General features: G+C 43.7%; 1 protein-coding gene across 7 annotated transcripts in view; it reads left to right on the top strand.

Moving 5' to 3' along the window:
- The window catches only part of plcb4a (phospholipase C, beta 4a), a 399841-nt gene that overhangs the window by 346161 nt on the left and 34683 nt on the right, over window positions 1-18997 (top strand). For all 7 annotated transcript variants that reach the window (XM_067989437.1, XM_067989441.1, XM_067989442.1 and 4 more), the window contains 2 exons: window positions 10256-10331; window positions 14489-14664. In XM_067989437.1, coding sequence (XP_067845538.1) covers window positions 10256-10331; window positions 14489-14664 — 252 coding nt within the window. The remainder of the gene's footprint in view (window positions 1-10255; window positions 10332-14488; window positions 14665-18997) is intronic.

An 18997-nucleotide genomic window follows, 5' to 3' on the forward strand; every position in this document is an offset into this window, starting at 1 on the left:
TTCGGCTGAGGAACGCCTCGAGGAAACTGCTGGAAAGTGGCAGGTGTGAATGGGGAGCTGGTGGAGCGGCTCTCGAAGAATTTTCTGCTGGAGTTACATCAGGGATCTGGTGTAAGTCCAGCAAGAAAGTTAGGCCCACGTGTCCAGGCAAAGCCTCTTTCTAAAGGGAAACAGCTATCATGGCAATATTCAGAACTTGGTAAAGTATGGAATGAGAAAAGCTTATTCTACCCATCAAGACCATTCCTTCCAATAAACGTCTACACTACCATGAACGTATGCCTTTATCTCTCAATGCCATTGTTTCTTAGATATTCATCCAGCCTGTTAAGACTAATTAATGAATATCGCTGCTTTTGATGAGAACCTATCTCACAGATTCACATGGTTCGTTCTGTGAGCTGCTCTTCATAACTAAGTTTTAAAAATTACTGTGGTGTGTGTGTGTGTATATATATATATATATATATAGATATAGATATAGAGGAAGCCGAGTCACGTTATTGGGTTATTTTGAATTTGCCTTCTTTTAAAACCATCTGTTACTTTTATTGTGTAAAGCTATTTTATGTAATCTGTCAGCCAGAAAATATGAAACTTTATAAAACATCACTTATTGATCACCTCTAGCGCGATCCTACCACCAAACACATCTTCCCCTCCCCTTTCAGCATTCCGAAGGGACCGCTCCCTCCACGACACCCTGGTCCACTCTTCCATCACCACCCCCAACACCCACTCTCCTCCCCACGGCACGAGCGCAGGAGATGCAACACCTGCCCCTTCGCCTCCTCCCTTCCCACCGTCCAGGGCCCCAAACACTCCTTCCAGGTGAAACAGCGCTTTAATAGACGATGTTCGCTGCTCACAATGCAGATTGGGTGATCGATTTGCTGAACACCTACGCTCAGCCTGCAAGCTTCTGGTCGCTTGCCATTTTAATTCTCCGTCCCACTCCCACTCTGCCCTCTCTGTCCTCGGCCTCTTATACTGTTCCAATGATGCTCAACGTAAGCTCGAGGAACAACACCTCATCTTTGGTTTAGGCACTTTACAACCTTCCGGACTCGACATTGATTTCAATAACTTCAGATCATAACCACTGCTCCCCTTTTTTAAACATTTTTTTTGTTGGACTGCAGGTGCTGGTAATGGTTCTGCTGTTGCCATTTACAGCCCCTCTAGTTCGATCTTTTGTTTCTTAACCTGTCCCATTACCACCCTCCTTGCCTTGCACCATCATCCCTTTTGTCATTTAATCACTGCTGCCCCCCATCCGATCACAGACCTTCCCCTTTTGTTCTTTCCTCCCCTCCCTCTCCCTCCTCCCCTTTCCCTGGCTCTGGACTTGCTTCAAAACTTTAACTCTTTAACATCTTCCAGTTCTGATGAAAGGTCTTCGACCTGAAACGTTAACTTTCGTTTCTTTCTCCGCAGATGCTGCCTGACTTGCTGAGCTTTTCCAGCATTTTCTGTTTTTATTTCAGACTTCCAGCATCCGCAGTATTTTGCTTTTGTCTTACTGATCTTTCATCGGGCTCTCGGTGGCTTGTTTTGTTGATTTTTAATTTTTGAAATTCTGATAAATCACCTTTCCAAACTGAATAACTCCGCTTTAAAGTTCCACCAGTACGCACGTTCCAATTGGGATCCCGGTCCCCCGGGGTTGAAATCGGAATCTGTGGGGGAAAATGGAGGCCCGAAGCCTCCTTGAAAAGTTTTAAGGCCCGACCCGTCTCCTGGGAGCGGGTTGGTCGCCCGTCCCTCGTCCCACCCTGGTGAAAACAGGAAATGGGCGGGTCTGAAATGGTTGCAATTTTGAATGCCCCCCTGCCCCCAACCCACCTGTTTTTCATCATGCCCATAGTGTCAAGCTGTTCTACCTCCCTTTCAATAACCACTCACACATAATGTTGCACTATTGGAAAAACAAATTGTGTTCACACTGTTTGCAGTTTGGATAGTTTTCAAAAAGCCTCATCTGACGACGGCTGAGTGGTCGATATACACGTGTACATGGGGTGGGGGCAGGAACGGGGATGAAGTGGGGTGCTGAATACGATCTCAATAAAATGTCAATGATCTAGACATATGAACAATGACATGCAGGAAAAGACACTCTGGTCCATCCAGCCTGTCCCACGTAATATATACAACCCCCACCCCACCCAAAACCATGTGATCTGGGAGAGGCGAGAAACCAGATTAAAAACCCAGGCCAATTTGGGGGAAAAAAATCTGGGAAATTCCTCTCCGACCCCTTTGGCGATCGAAACTGGTCCAGGCGATCACTCTGGCCCTGATAATTCTATGCCTTCCATCACCCACCCTTTTGTAAGCGGTGATCTCCGCCCCAGCCAGAAACAGGTCCGGCTCTCGCTTGAAGGAATTCAGCGAATCGGCGACCACCGCACGAGCAGGCAGCCTGTTCCAGAGGTCCACTATTCTCTGGGAAATGAGCCACCTCCTGACGTTTAACCTCGATCTGGCCTCATACAACTTAAAATTCTGACCCCTGATCCTCCCAAACCTTGGAGCAAACTGTCAACTTGAACATAATCTATTCCTTTCATCATCTTATAAACCTCGATCAGATCACCCCGAAGTCTACGCTTCTCTAAAGTGTAGAGTCCCAGCTCTTTTAACCTGACTTGAAAACTAAGATGCTTTAAGCTGGGAATTAGTCTAGTGGTCCTGCTCTGCACCCTTTCCACCCTCAACATCATCCACCATGTGAGGAGACCAAAACTGGAGACAGTATTTCAAATGAGGTCTGACCAAGGTCTTGTACAAGGACAAAATGGTATGCTTTGTCTTATAGTCAATTGTCCTATAAATGCACCCCAACACCCTATTTGCTGTAGCTATCGCATCACCGCATTGCTCATGAACCTTTAGAGACCTGTGCACTAGAACGCGCAGATCTCTTTCTTTTTCCACCTTTAATGCATTTCCCTGAAGGGTGTCTGTATATTGAGCATTTGTCCTGTCCACATGCATAACACTACACTTCTCCAAATTAAACATCATTTGCCTGTCACGAGCCCAGTCTCTCAACACGTCAAGATCCCCCTGAAGCAGTCGAGCATCGTCTACAGTCTGGACACTCGCACAGATCTTGGTATCGTCTGCAAATTTGCAGATCGTACCCCCGACACCTACATTTAGATCATTAATGAAAATAGCAAAGAGCAACGGTCCCAATACCAATCCCTGCGAGACACCACCGGTGACCAATCTCCAAACAGATCCAAATCCATCTATAACCACTTTCTACCTACGGCCTTCCAGCCAGTTCACAATCCAGCACAATATATTGCCACTTATACCAAAGGCTTCGATCTTGTAGAGAAAACTCACGTGCAGTACCTTCTCGAAAGCTTTTTGGAAGTCTAAGTAAACAATGTCTACTGGGCTTTCCTCATCAACCATCTTGGTGACTTCTTCAAAAAGTATAATCAAATTTGTTGACATGACCTTCTGTGTTTTGAAGCCGTGTTGGGTGTTTTTTTTATTCGTTCATGGGATGTGGGCGTCGCTGGTGAGGCCGGCATTTATTGCCCATCCCTAATTGCCTTTGAGAAGGTGGTGGTGAGCTGCCGCCTTGAACCACTGCAGTCCGTGTGGTGAAGGTTCTCCCACAGTGCTGTTAGGAAGGGAGTTCCAGGATTTTGACCCAGCGACGATGAAGGAATGGCGATATATTTCCAAGTCGGGATGGTGTGTGACTTGGAGGGGAACGTGCAGGTGGTGTTGTTCCCATGTGCCTGCTGCCCTTGTCCTTCTAGGTGGTAGAGGTCGTGGGTTTGGGAGGTGCTGTCAAAGAAGCCTTGGAGAGTTGCTGCAGTGCATCATGTGGATGGTACACACTGCAGCCACTGTGTGCCGGTGGTGAAGGGAGTGAATGTTTGGGGTGGCGGATGGGGTGCCAATCAAGCGGGCTGCTTTGTACTGGATGGTGTCGAGCTTCTTGAGTGTTGTTGGAGCTAAACTCATCCAGGCAAGTGGTGAGTATTCCATCACACTCCTGACTTGTGCCTTGCAGATGGTGGAAAGGCTTTGTGGAGTCTGGAGGTGAGTCACTCGCCGCAGAATACCCAGCCTCTGACCTGCTCTTGTAGCCACAGTATTTATATGGCTGGTCCAGTTAAGTTTCTGGTCAATGGTGACCCCCAGGATGTTGATGGTGGGGGATTCGGCGATGGTAATGCCATTGAATGTCAAGGGGAGGTGGTTAGACTCTCTCTTGTCGGGTGTCCCTAATATGTCCCTCTCTATCCAAGTAATCACATATTGCATCCTTAACGATACCCTCAAGTATCTTTCCTATTACTGATGTCAAACTAATGTTACCCGGGTCCATCTTATCTACTTTTTTAAAGATGGGGATTACTTTATAAAAGTCTTACTATTGTGCTTTGAACAAAAAGGTGTGACAATTTCTGGCAGCGATATAAAGGAATCAAAGAATATTTTTTAAATTACTTGTGTCAGCCTTGTCTCAGTGGCAGCTCTCTTTTCTCTGACTCATAAGATCATGGGCTCAAGTCCCACTTCAGAGACTTGAGCACGTAACCAGTACTGTGGAACTGCGGATTATCGGAGGCGCGTCATCTTTCGGATGAGACAAATGACGTCAAGAATCCTACGCCAACTATTTTAAGAAGAGCAAAGGACAGAAATTGGTATGCATTGTGCCCGTTTTTTTAGGCGTAAAACAGGCACGAAGGATACCAATTTAGCAGTGGGACAGCCTGCGCCCAATCTGCACAGGTGTTGGTCCACTGCTAAATTCGTGGGGCAGACTTTCGAGGCATCCCTGTTAATTAGGGGCCTAAGGACCCCTTTACAAAATTAGTCTCCGATGAGCGGAGCAGATATCTGGCTTGCCTCACTCAATATTCTTCAATGGCCCCTGCAGATACCAACTACAGGTGGGGTTTATTTTTACAATTTTTTTTTAAAACCTTTCTGTGGAGCCAGGAGGAGCAGGAGTGCTCCTCCCCACACCCCTTCACAGTACCAGCGATTGGCAACAAGGCATGCGGCCCAAAATTCAATGCCGGAGAAGGGCGACCTGCTGTGGAGGCGTGACAGGTGCCAGCAGCTCGGCTGGAATATTTAGCTGAGGCCTGAGGCCCAATTTCGGGCCCCTCTGTTCGGGATCGCGCTGCTCGCGAACCGCCGAGTCTAGGCTTGAAAACGGGCCCAGTCTAATTTCCAGCTCCAAGTGTCCTGGCCAACGTTTATCCCTCAACCCACACCATCAAAGCAGATTGTCTGGTCATTTATTTCATTGCTATTTGTGGGAACCCTGCTGTGAGCAAATTGACTGCCATGTTGGCCTACATTCCAACAGTGACGACATTTCTTAAGAACTTCATTGGCTGTGAAGCACTTTGGGATGTCCTGAAAAAGATGTTTTTGACTCGTAAGCATGAATGGAGCACCTAGTGTATATAAGTTATAAGTACAGAAAGTTGGTATGAATCCAGAAGTAGGAAAACAGGGTTTTTACGCTGGATTATTTTTAAAATGTTAATAAAACAAACTTGAAAGAAGCGGATGTAGTAATTGTATCTATTAAATATGCGATTAAAACCAAGATTGATTGTGATTAAAAATTTTAATTGCAAGATTAATTGGGATTCATTTTTTTAATCGCCTGACAGCTCTAGAAAATAGGTAGTAATTTTTTATCCATCTGTGACATCTGAGCTATAATGGGTGTACCACTTTCTCCTCTGTTCCATACCAGTTGGGTTTCTGGTTCCTGCTCTTTAATAGTTGGATGATTTAAAATGCTGAATAATAGAAATATAGACTTGGGAGTTCCAGTCCCTGTTTTTGTCTTTTGTAATTTGATCCTAGTGATTGCTGACCCATATCCCTCTCTCTCTCTCTCTCTCTCTCACAGACACACACACACACATATCAAATTCTTACAGTTGGAAATAAGATTCATTTTGATATCAACACATCCGCATAGCTAATGGGAATAAGTGTCTGCCGTCTTTGAAGTTTGTCCTTATTTTATTAAATAGTTTTAGAGAAAGCCTTCGATCTTGGTAAGATCATAGGTGCTGATTCTGTAATGTATTCTGTAATCATAGGGGCTGATTCTATGATGGTGCATTTTGATAGGAAGATTACAGAGGCCACACATTGCTTGGATAATAAGATTTTATATGGGATAGAGGAGCAATGGGATCTAGGGGTACAGATACACAAATCACTAAGTAGCGATGCCGGTTAATAAGGACATAAAAAAGCAAACAAAGCACTGGGGTTCATTTGTAGAGGGATGGAAAAGCAGAGAAGTTATGTTGAACTTGTACAGAACCTTGGTTATTCCACACTTGGAGTACTGTGAACAGTTTCAGTCTCCATATTATAAAAAGGAAATTGAGGCACTGGAGAAGGTGAAAAAAAGATTCACAAGGATGATACCAGAACTGAGAGGATATATTTATCAGGAAAGGCTGAACAGGCCGGGGCTCTTTTTTCTAGAAAAGAGAAGGCTGAGAGGTGACCCATTAGAGCTCTTTAAGATTATGAAAAGGTTTGATAGGGTGGATTTAGAGAAAATGTTTCCACTTGTGTGGGAGACCAGAACTAGAAGTCAGAAATATAAGCTAGTCACTAATAAATCCAATAGGGAATTCAGGAGAAACTTCTTTACCCAAAGAGTCGTAAGAATGTAGAATGCACTACCACAAAGAGTAATTGAGGCAAATAGCATAGATGCATTTAAGGGGAAGCTACCTAAACACATGAGGCAGAAAGGAATAGAAGGATATGCTGATAGGGTTAGATGAAGAGGGGTGAGAGGATGCTCATGTGGAGCATAAACACCAGCATAGACCAGTTGGGTCGAATGGCCTGTTTCTGTGCTGTAGGCTCCAAGTAACTGTGCAAACTCCATGAAATGCTGATGCTCAAATATCAAGCTCCATTTGTCGGCTGGCTCTGCATGGTCTGAATACTTGATTTTTGCTTAGCATCTGAACCAATACTGGAGCTGGTCCAATGCCACCTGCACTTGATCTTCTTTATGCTTTATTATCCCTTTAGCGTCCCCTCCTGCAGCTGGTGAAATGAATCCGTTCAAGTGGATGCATCTCTGCCGGTGTTTGCCGCTATTGGGAGTGAGTAATGCAGGCTGTTCTGAGGTGCGAGGGAGCAGATTGGAGATTTACTTAAGCCGGCTCTTCCTCATGAGATACGATCAAAAGAAAAAAAAACGCTTTACAATGCTGCTAGCAAGTCACCACTTCAAACAAGGCTTGCGCGGCACGATATTGTGTGTTAAGCTGCTGCGGTGTAGTCTATGCCCGAGTGCCAGCCAATAAGTAAATTAATGGAAGCGGATGGAAAAAAAATGAGAAGCAAACAATGGTACTAGCCCTGAGATTTGGGGCTGCCTCCAATTTTCCCTTCCTCCCATTCCCTCCATTGCCCCGGCCCCGGAATTTGGGAGATGCTTTCCTCATAGGGAGTCACTAAGCATAGGTTGGCAGATTCCCCTCTTGTTACAGCTTCCTTCCACTTAGTATATGGGCTTCACCTGACTTCATTTTGTAGAGGGATAGAAAAGCAGAGAAGTTATGTTGAACTTGTACAGAACCTCGGTTATTCCACACTTGGAGTACTGTGAACAGTTTCAGTCTCCATATTATAAAAAGGAAATTGAGGCACTGGAGAAGGTGAAAAAAGATTCACGAGGATGATACCAGAACTGAGAGGATATATTTATCAGGAAAGGCTGAACAGGCCGGGGCTCTTTTTTGTAGAAAAGAGAAGGCTGAGAGGTGACCCATTAGAGGTCTTTAAGATTATGAAAAGGTTTGATAGGGTGGATTTAGAGAAAATGTTTCCACTTGTGTGGGAGACCAGAACTGGAAGTCAGAAATATAAGATAGTCACTAATAAATCCAATAGGGAATTCAGGAGAAACTTCTTTACCCAAAGAGTGGTAAGAATGTAGATTGCACTACCACAAAGAGTAATTGAGGCAAATAGCATAAATGCATTTCAGGGGAAGCTACCTAAACACATGAGGCAGAAAGGAATAGAAGGATATGCTGAAAGGGTTAGATGAAGAGGGGTGGGAGGATGCTCTTCACTTCACCTGACGAAGGAGAAAGCCTCCGAAAGCTTGTGATTTTCAAATAAAACTGTTGGACTATAACCTGGTGTTGTAAGATTCCTTACATTTGTCAACTCCAGTCCTTCACCGGCATCTCCACATCATTAGTATATGGGGTCATCTTATGGAAGCCGAAATGAGAGAGACATATGTTGGAATCAGAAAGAAAATTTCTGGGACTGGAGAGGACAGAAAAGCCCCATTTCTGCCCGGGTGGGGAACCGTGAATTTGGGGCAGAACCTGGTTATATTGGGATTCCACCTATTTTTTTTATGCCCTTTTAAAATCCGGTGAGAGAGGTGCATTGGTGGAGCTATGGTCAAGCCCCCCCCCCCATATCGAGGGGCTTGTCTGGGGAGTTACGGGATGCCCCAAGAATTCCATCTTTTACACCCTTCATAGGCCTCAAAAGCCACTGTGGGCCTTAAGGAGCCTCACATCTTTATTATGGTAAGTTAACCAATCCTGGAGGGGATCTATCACCTTGCCCAAGAGGCCTACTTGCTCTATTGGGAGCAGTATATCTAAAGAGAATTATCTTCAGGGCCTCGCCCCCCTGCTATCAAAGTGGTATTTTGCTGCTCTGACATTCCAGCTGGTGGTTTAGGGTGGGCACCATTCATCCAGCCCAGCAATGCAAATATTTCCATCCCTCATAATTTGGGATGGAGTCTCTATGTTGGGGCTGGACTGGATGGGAGCTAGGGCTCCACCATTGGGGGAGTGCCCCTGGAATTTCTGGGCCACTGTTACGTTAAGGCCCAGCCTACCATCTAACTTGTGCGAGTCCATGCAGCAGGCTTGTGTTTTGTGGTTTTATTTTGCATAATTTCTGCGTGCCGTTCTGTACGTCTGAATACTGTGCATGTTGTTTCTCTGATACTACACCAAGGTGCTGGCGTTCATCTTAAGCAGATGTAGGCAAGGTGTGAATACACTTACCGTTGCAACCTTTCTGAGCTCAGAAAATTCCTTTCTCTTCTGTTGCCATGTCCTGCATATGGGGGAGACAGCATTCACATACTCTACCACCTCCATTTAGGCAGTGAACACATTGAGTTTTATCAGAGGCTGCAATGAGCAGCTAAGAATTTCATGGAGCAAAACCACGTCCTCAAAAGGAGCAGTGCTACTGCTCTTCACCTTCCTTGTTGCTATGGTCATTTTAGGTGTACGGAATTTCTTCCCAGGCAATGTGCACGCCAGCTTTAAGAAAGCAAACAGCAGCCATTTAACAACTGATCTCAGTACACTCACTGTGCATCAGGTGGTCTGCGTAGTTAGCATTGCATATTCAAATGTACTTGTCCACAACGAACATAGGAACAGCAGTAGGCCATTCAGCCCCTCGTGCCTGCTCCACTATTTGATAAGACCATGGCTGATCTGTGATCTAACTCCATATACCTGCCTTTGGCCCACATCCCTTAATACCTTTGGTTGCCAAAAAGCTATCGATCTCAGATTTAAATTTAGCCATTGAGCTAGTATCAATTGTCGTTTGCGAAAGAGAGTTCCAAATTTCTACCACCCTTTGTGTGTAGAAATGTTTTCTAATCTCGCTCCTGAAAGGTCTGGCTCTAATTTTTAGACTGTGCCCCCTACTCTTAAAATCCCCAACCAGCAGAAATAGTTTTTCTCTATCCACCCTATCTGTTCCCCTTAATATCTTATAAACTTTGATCAGATCACCCCTTAACCTTCGAAACTCTAGAGAATACAACCCCAATTTGTGTAATCTCTCCTCGTAAATAGGTCCGCGTACTTGTGCCATATAGTGCGCGGACCTGACAGTATCTTGTGACCGTAGAATCGACCCCAGAATCCTTTAAGTATCTTTATCCTTGGTGGCAAGCAGTTGGGATATGATCCAGAGATTCATGATGCAAAGTTGTTGCGGTCAAGAACCTCTCTGATTTATTAACATTTATTGTGCGTATTCTGGTACATAAGCTAGTAGGGAGAGAATGAGTTTCTTAAAATGTTCTTCTTTTTACTCATTAACACTCTCCTGAGAGGAGTCAGTACATTGGCTATCAGTAACTGGGAGAAATAGGTTAGAAAAGTTATTAATGTTAACTCGATTTTTTTTCCTTATTTTCCAGAGAAAATAATTGTATTGATTTGAAGAAAGAAACAGAGATCAAAATGGAGGCATTGTCTTCAGACCACAAGTTAAAGGTATTTTAAACTACTCAATACTCTGAAATTCTGTTATATACAGTGCAGTGGGATGAACAGAAATGTGATTTAGAACTGAACTTGCATAGGACTAGAATAGCTATGCCAGTATTAAGTCAGAAACAAGTTCGAGCTTAATAAAGATTTATATCAGGAATGTATTTGTATGCAGTCTGTACACTGAAAGATTTTACTATTATTTTACTTTGTGCATGAATAAGTATAACTAATATTTTCTATTCGGAGCTGCCGTGAGGATTTCTCTAGAATTGGACTGGTAGGTTTCTATGCAAACATTTTGTGCAGTATTTAAAATAAGCAAAAACTCTTGCAAAAAAAAAAGTAACAGTCTGAAATTTTATTCACCAGAAAGTTACTTCAGATGATTTCAAATTAGGTAAACTTACCGAAAAATGCCAGTACAGGGGTGTGCAGGAGAAAATTACCACCAAATGAAACAGTGTTCTTAACTCTAACCCAAACTCATTTATTCACAAGGCAGGGGGTGCAACTCTGAATCCTTTAGTGTGTCTGTTGATATCTAAGAACGTTTTTCTCGTTTTGCTATTTTTTTCTTATCTGAGGGTGTGAATCCTCATATTTTAAAGAATTTTCTCCCCCTCTCTTCATGGGTATCTCTGTGCTTCACATTAAGCCTCAGTTGCAAAGGCGATAGACAATCTGCTTATCAAATCTTTGCTACTGTCCCTCTGAACCTAGTCACCAAAAGATGTGCATCTATGGCCTGCAAGGCATCTCCTTCCAAATTTCCCTGCGGTAGAGCACCCAAGCCTAGAAATTACTGCTGGTGATAATAGCTTAACCCATTTCTATGACCATTCTTTTGTCCGCTACTATAGGCAACAACTCACTTAAATGAAAGAAAAATACTGCGGATGCTGGAAATCTGAAATAAGAACAGAAAATGCTGGAAACACTCAGCAGGTCAGGCAGCATCTGTGGGGAGAGAAACAGAGTTAACGTTTCAGCTCTGATGCAAGGTCATCGACCTGAAACGCTGGCCCCGATATTTACGGAGGAGCAGGGTGGGGTCGTAGCAGCCGGGAAACCCGGAAATGCAGGTAACGCAGGGACTAAATGTTCTTAGATATCAACAGCAGGAGCTGGTTTGAATTTTTTTGCCTCGTTTCCCGGCCAGCAGTCAGCCAGACTGAGAGGCTGGCTGTCGGGCGGGAAGACCTGCGGCACGAGGCCGCAGCTGGGGAACGGAGCGGAGAGGAGGGAGGGAGAGAACGCGGGGAGGGAGATTGAGGAATGGCTCTTCAGTTCGAGGTCGGGGGGAGATTGTGGAGGGAGGGGGAGGATCGTGGAGGTTGGGGGGAGGTCAGATCCCGGGGACTTAGGCCGATCGCAGCAGGTTTGTTTGAGGGGCTGAGGGGGAGGTGCTCTTGCTCCTCCTGGCCCACGAGCACAGCTGGAAAAGCACTGACCTGCTGGATCCGGCAGTTCTCGCCTCCCTTTAGCTGCCAGGTTTCCCGAGCCCTGCAGCCGTTAAATCTAAAACTCTGCTAAAGTTTGAGGCACGCCGCCTAATTAAAATATTTAAATAACTGCCCCACCTCGCGAGAGCAGGTCAGTCGCCCGTCTCCCAACCTGCCTCCGTTTAAATTGGAAGTGGGCGGGTTGGGGTCAGGTTTGAGATTTTTTTTTTTATTTAACCCCCCCGCACCCAAGCCCGGTCCTTAGGGGTTAAAATTCCCCCCCTGTTAACTCTATCTCTCTCCACAGATGCTGCCTGACCTGCTGAGTATTTCCAGCATTTTCTGTTTCAACTCACTTGTTAACACCTGTGTTAAATTAGCAGACAAAGGAATTTCATACTAACGTGTTAATATCACCAACAACAATTCCCAGACTCTCGACTCCACTTGGCATCTCTGCAGGGAACAATTGAGACTGGTAATTTAGTATGCAGTGTGATTCATAGAAATCAGAACACTAATGTTCAGAACTGCAGTTAAGAGGATGTTTTAAATGCATTGACTGATCTAGGGCATCACATTTCAAGAGTAGAATTCTTTAACATAGATCGTCCTGCTGATGGATATCTGAAAGAATGTGCACTGAACCATCCAGAGGCTTCAATAAATTTTAGTTATTAACGTAAGTAGATGAATATGATTCAAAAGACGACTGGGAAATCACAAAACATTAAGTCGATCTCCATCATGGTGAGAAGTATAATATTGTTTTTTTTTTACCCAACTGCTGGTAAAGGGAGATATGCAATGATTTTCAAAAACACATGCACCAACTATTGCTATTTGTATCACGTTCAGTCTGCAATAAAAATAAATAATTTGCATACTATTTACCCACAAAATAATAATAGCACAATGTAATTCATCCTTCCTAAGCACCGTGGGAAGTCTCTGAGAAACTTGATAAGGCACTTTATAAATGCAAGTTTTTTAATTTGCTGCTTTTTTTTTTAGGGAGAGGGAGTAAAGTTCTTCCCCATTTTATTGTCACATCCATCCTGCTCCAACTCGGCACTGAAGCAGTCTTTGACGAGTCTTCTCTATGATTGCTGTTAATATGATTCTATGATTGGTCAACCCACTCAGTTTGAGTGGGAGAGACAGATGATCACAGATGCTCCCTTCCCACGATGGAATGTGTAATTATTGTTAAGCAATGATTCAATCTCGCCGGATTATCTACATAACGCGTTAAATGTTGTGAGGTTTTTGATGAAAATTCTTTCTGTTCAGTTTATATTTCTCCAGAGACGACAAAAGCTAAAAGATTTCCAACATTTACATTAATATCTATATTTTGTCATGGACATACAATGGAGTTTTGATTTTTTTTCACAGTGCGAGAGGACCAGCAAAAAAAAATAACTTTGACATATTGACTCTTCATTATATCCAGATTTCTACTCCTAGTTCTACACCAGTTCTGACGAAAGGTCATCGACCTGAAACGTTAACTCTGTTTCTTTCTTCACAGATGCTGCCTGACTTACTGAGTGTTTCCAGCATTTTCTGTTTTATTTCTAGTCCTAGCTCACTCCTTTTGTGAATTCTCCAGCTCTGCACTAATGCTCTTGGAGCTGTCTGAATTTGCTGCACATACATGTTCTTAAACCTGGACTCACTCAACTCAATATAAAATGCTGTGGAGACTAGCCTGCTATAACACTACTCAGTGCCAGTCTGTTAGTTCAGTAATCTCCACTCTCCACATCCAGGTCAATGCACAAAAACATTCTGTCGGAATGTTGGAATGGTCAGCACTGTACTCCTATGCCACAGAGTTCATCTGTTTAAATTTGGTGGACACAGTTTTGTAAGAAATCTGTTCTTAGTACTCACCAAAAATGTACATTTATATAGCACCTTTAACACAGTAAATCCAAGGCATAACCAGACAAAAATTGACACCGAGCCAAAGAAGGAGACATTAGGACAGGTAACCTTATGCTTGGTCAAAGAGGTAGGTTTTTAGGAACATCTTAAAGGAAGAGGCCGAGAGGTTGAAGAAGGGAATTCCAGAGCTTAGGGCCTAGTTGGCTGAAGGCACGGCCGCCAGTGGTGGAGCGAAGGAACTGTGGGTTGCACAAGTGGCCAGAATTGGAGGAACACAGAGATCTCGAAGGGTTGTAGGGCTGTGGGAGGTTACAGAGAGAGGGAGGGCTGAGGCCACATATAGCTTCAAAATTGAAAGACTCCAAATGTGCACCCGATTTGCCACACTTCTGGCCTTGAATTTCCGTAGGGGTTTTCCGGGTTTCCTGCTTTCCTGGGAGATTGGTGGCACCCTCAGAAAACAGTGTAAATGGCTCGCCACAGATTTTCAGAATTTTTGTCATCCTATTGTAACATTATACTTCAGTTGTGTCCATTCCTCTAAATTTTGCTTACATGGAATTTTTCACTCCCACCAGTAGTGTATTACCTACACCCATATCAATCTGCACCATAAGCTTGGCCAATAAAAATTGAGTGCAAAATAGCAAACTTCCATTTGAGTCTGTTTAAAATCTGGCATTAGCAATAAACTTCTCCAAAAAGCGGAATATCTAGACTACTGTATGATTTGAGTTCACTACAATCCTCCTATAAATCCATTTCCATCTGTACTTGCATTCCAGTGGTTATATGATCTGTGACATTCTTTTCTTTCAACAGGTAAAAGAGATTGTTACTCAGCAGACCAAGGAGTGGTCAGAAATGATAAATGTCCATTGTGCAGAAGAACAGGAGCTAAAGGATCTTCATTTGAGCCAACAGTGTGATTTGTTAAAGAAACTGCTCATTGGAACGCATGAGCAACAAAGTCAGCACCTCAAACTTATTCACGATAGGTATGTACTAATGTCAGACTTGTAGGCTTGGATTTTCCAAGGGCTTACTCCAATGTGGGGTGGTCAGGGTGGGACATTGCCCAGGCAACCATTACACTAGCTCCCTCTTGGTTGTTGCTACTTCTGAAATTTTTAGCCGAAAGTAGCAGTAGCAGCTGCCAGGAGAGCCTCCCCAAATGTGGGTCGAGGTACTTTGGTAAGTATGTAATGACGAGTGATGTTATCCGTCACATTGTCCGTCATGGCAACACTGGACGCTAGAAATGCCTGCGTACAATAAGTGTCTAGTATTGACACAGGTGCTGGAATGGCCTTTTAAAATTTAAATCCCCATCTCTACGACCTCCCCACACATCCATGACCCCACCCCACCCCACCCCAACCACAGTATCTGTGAAATGTGAAGATTTTCTGATGGACCACCATCTTGTTACAGTGCAGGAGACTGCAAGCTTCTCCAACGCTGCTGCAAGTGACCAAGGCCTGCTGCAGATTCTGCGACTCCCCTCCGGTGGGCTCCCTGGACTGCCCACCCCCCCCCCCCCAACCCCAAATGCTAACCGAGGCTGACCTCGAAATTCCCTGGGATCAGTGCCAGACCAAAAGGATGGACAGAAGTCCTGGCCCGATTCACCTCTGGTGACAATCCCGCCAATTAGCCAAATCCAACACACATAACATATATAGAAATTGTTATATATCTCCACACCAATTAATAAAGTAAATCCTAATATTGCAACCTATCTAGCAATGTGATGTAATGTTGCTTACTACGTATTTTTGTGATGTACAAACGGGAGCCTCCAGCTTTTTAAAATCCTGGTGGGTGCATATACCAGCACCTTTAAAAGGTAAGAAACTGCAATTCCTCTGTACCCCTGTATATAATAAAGAACAGCACACTCTGAAATACATTCCAGGGCAGTAACTTATACCAGAGTTGAGGTAATGTTAATAAATCACCTGAGATTTATCCCTGCAGTTTGACAGTATCACAATCCCATCAAAGTGCTACTGCTTTGTCGCACATTCCAGATTCGGGGGCGGGGGGCGGACTTTTAAGCCCGAAGAACGGGTTGGAGGTAAAAATAACAGTTTTTTGAAGTGGGACCGCAACCTGGCTCCGACACACCCACTTCCTAGGAAGTCCCATCCCCACTTAATGCCGGCAGGCGGATTGTTAAAGGGGCAATGTATCTCATTGAAATAGTTGAGGTACTTAATTTTTTGTGGATTCTAAAGCTGAAACGAATTTAAGCTCACCTGCATGGGTTTCCCATGACTTCTGATTCTCATCGGGTGAAAGCAGGCGGGTAGGGCCGGATCCATGAGGTGAGTGCCTTTATTGCACTGCTTGTGGGCCAGGAGGAGCAGCAGCGCTTCATCCAGGCCCGACAAGCTCACCTGGCGCGATCAGACCCCCGCGATCGGCTGCCCGTCCCCCTCCCCCTCCTCCCTCCTCCCCTCCTCCCCCCCCCCCCCCCCGATGCTAGACCCCTCCCCCACCTCCGACTCTTCATCCGACTGCCGATCTGATGACCTCCCTGCCCTCGATCTTCTCCAAGATTTCCCCCCTCCCCCCACCCCCCCCCAACCCATGTCGTCCACAGCCTACGATCTCTCCCTCCCTCCTCTCTGATTTGCGGCTCCCTTCCCTCCCGACAGGCAGTCAATCTTGGCTGGCTGTCGTGCGGGAAACCCAAAGCTAAACTAATTGCCTTCAGTTGAGTTGCGATCGCAGATTGCAACACACTCACTTCACTTCCGGGTTTCCCACGCAAATATCTAACCACCTGCTGAGTTCACTGCTCGGAGTGAAAATCATGCCCGCTGTGGTCGCGTTAAGTACAACAATGACTACAATACAACGCCGAACACGTTAATTCTCCTGAAGCAGCAAATGCTCATCTATTATTGATGCATAACATCAAAACAATTACTATCCAGACGTGAGATGAACTGACCACATCACATTTATCACCTTTGATGAAAATCTATCCTGTGCAGCTTGGGTTGCATGGAGGTAGAAGGCTGCAGTGTTATCAGAAATTGTTTTGAACCCCAATTTCTGAGGTCTTGGTTTCAAAATTTAAAGTTAAAATATTCTGAGTCTTCATTGAATTAATTAAAATTTATGTTGTTAATAGAAATAAGGGTTAATCTTGAGTTGGGGGAAAAAAGTTGAAACAGTTATGATCAAGTCAGATGTAGAATTGAAATACTTCCTTAAACCTCTGGAAAGAAAATGCTGCCAGAAGACCTGTCAGTTTGGGATGAAGTCAATGGAAAGTGAAATTGGGCGTGAAACCCGACCCCATCAGTTTCCCACAGGGCAGATCAGGTTAAAATTAACCAGAATGTGTTTCTCTGTCCTTTGTTCTCTAGCTGGGCAGGAAACCAAGGTCTTGACCCCTGATCTTCTCCCAGCTCTCCGTGTCCAAGAATTGGCTACTGGGGCTATCAGTTAAACTGGATACCCCCCACTAGGTGGGGATCTCTAGAAACAACCTCCTGCTGTTCTCATCCTGACACAATGGGGTAGATTTTAGTCTTCACCGTCTGGGCGATAACCTGGGGGGGACATACCGCCCGTCCTTTATAGAGCCCAGCTGATTTTCATTCTATTTTATAAACTGGTTAGTCTGCCTTTACTACATCCCCCCAGCATTCGCTACTCTATAAATTAAACCCCTCGTGAGCTAAATTTAACTTAATAGTATCATTTTAATATAAATCAGACCAAGATTATTATGTGGTGAAATAGTCAAAAACTCCAAAATATGATAACCTGAATTTTTCTAACAGGCCTCTTCTGAGATACTTTATCAAATGCCTTCTGAAAATCCACATACACTACATCCACTGGATTTCCTTCAGCTATCCAATCTGTTACCTCTTCCCAAAATTGTCAAACATGACTTTTCGTTAACAAATCTGTGCTGGCAGTTCTTGATTAACATGTGCATTTCTAAATCTCACTAATTTTATCTCAGTTTACGGATTCTAAGAGCTTGGTTGCCTCTGACTTTAGATTAACTGGTCTATAGTACCTTGATTTATCTATCTCTCCCTTCTTGAACAAAGGTGTTACATTGGCTCTTCTCCAGTTCCATGGCGCAATTCACACATTTCAAGAGGATTTAAAAATTGTGGTCTGGGCCTCTGTAACTTCTTTCAGCAATCTTGGTTCCATGCCATCAGGGTCTGATGACTTATCCTGCTTCAGTTTTGCTGATTTTGTCAGAACCAATTCCTTTTCTACGGTTATCTCTAACAATTGTTCCATAACCTCCTGTAATACAGCTGTATTCTCACTTCCACCATCATTTGTAAAAACTGATGCACAGATCTCCACCATATCTTCATCCTCCTCATTTAGACTCCCCTTATAGCCTTGGGCAGTCCTATCCTCCATTTAACTATTCTTTTAATTTTTATCTGCTTATAAATCCTCTTACTATTTTCTTTTATATTATTATCTGCCTCTCTTTTTCCATGTTCCCTTGGGACGTATTAATGCATTAAAGGTGCTATATAAATGCAAGTTGTTGTTGTTGTTTAGCTCTTCTAATCTCCCATTTCACCCCGCTACCACACTTTCTATATTTCTCATGATTTTCTTTAGTGTTGCTAGTCCTCATTTTAACACAAGCCTCACTTTTAAGTTTCTGGTTAAATCTCTATCTATGGAACTCTGCTCTTTGGTGCACCCTCTTGTTGCCTTTCTGAAATATATTTATTTTGTTTATCCCTCTCATATTTGAAGATTGCCCAGTGATGACCTGTTGACTTTATGAATCTCTTTTATACTCAATTATAAACCATAAGGTTTATTTTCCCAGAAATTATTAAACAAAATACAAATGCGTATACTTGAATGAGAAAAAAGCAGCCAAATTATCCAAGAATCCTTTTCCGTTTTATACACATGTATACAGTTGAAAGTCTTGTGTCTCCTGTGCATTATTTTGGCAGTAAAGTGAAGATATAATACAAAAAATAAGGTTTGTAACATAATAAAAACTTTAAAAATAAATAATTCACCAATACTTCAAACTCACCCATAAAATTGTTCATCCCTTCTTGGAAATCCATCCAGACGCCTAGCCTCTTCCTGAGACCTGGAGCTTGAGTTTTGTTCCTTTCCCGGAGCTTGATTTTTTAATCTTGGCCTTTCCCCCCAAATTTTGGGCCTCTGCAAATATGAGACAAGTGAAATTCTACCATTAATGTTTATAGATTTTGTAAAGGTTTCTTAAATGTTTCGAGCTGCTGTATGTCTTTTATATCTGGTGTGTACCTGAGAGAACTCAAAAGCAGCCAACTGAAAAAG

This window comes from Heptranchias perlo, chromosome 8 (assembly GCF_035084215.1).
Source record: "Heptranchias perlo isolate sHepPer1 chromosome 8, sHepPer1.hap1, whole genome shotgun sequence".
Taxonomy (NCBI): domain Eukaryota; kingdom Metazoa; phylum Chordata; class Chondrichthyes; order Hexanchiformes; family Hexanchidae; genus Heptranchias; species Heptranchias perlo.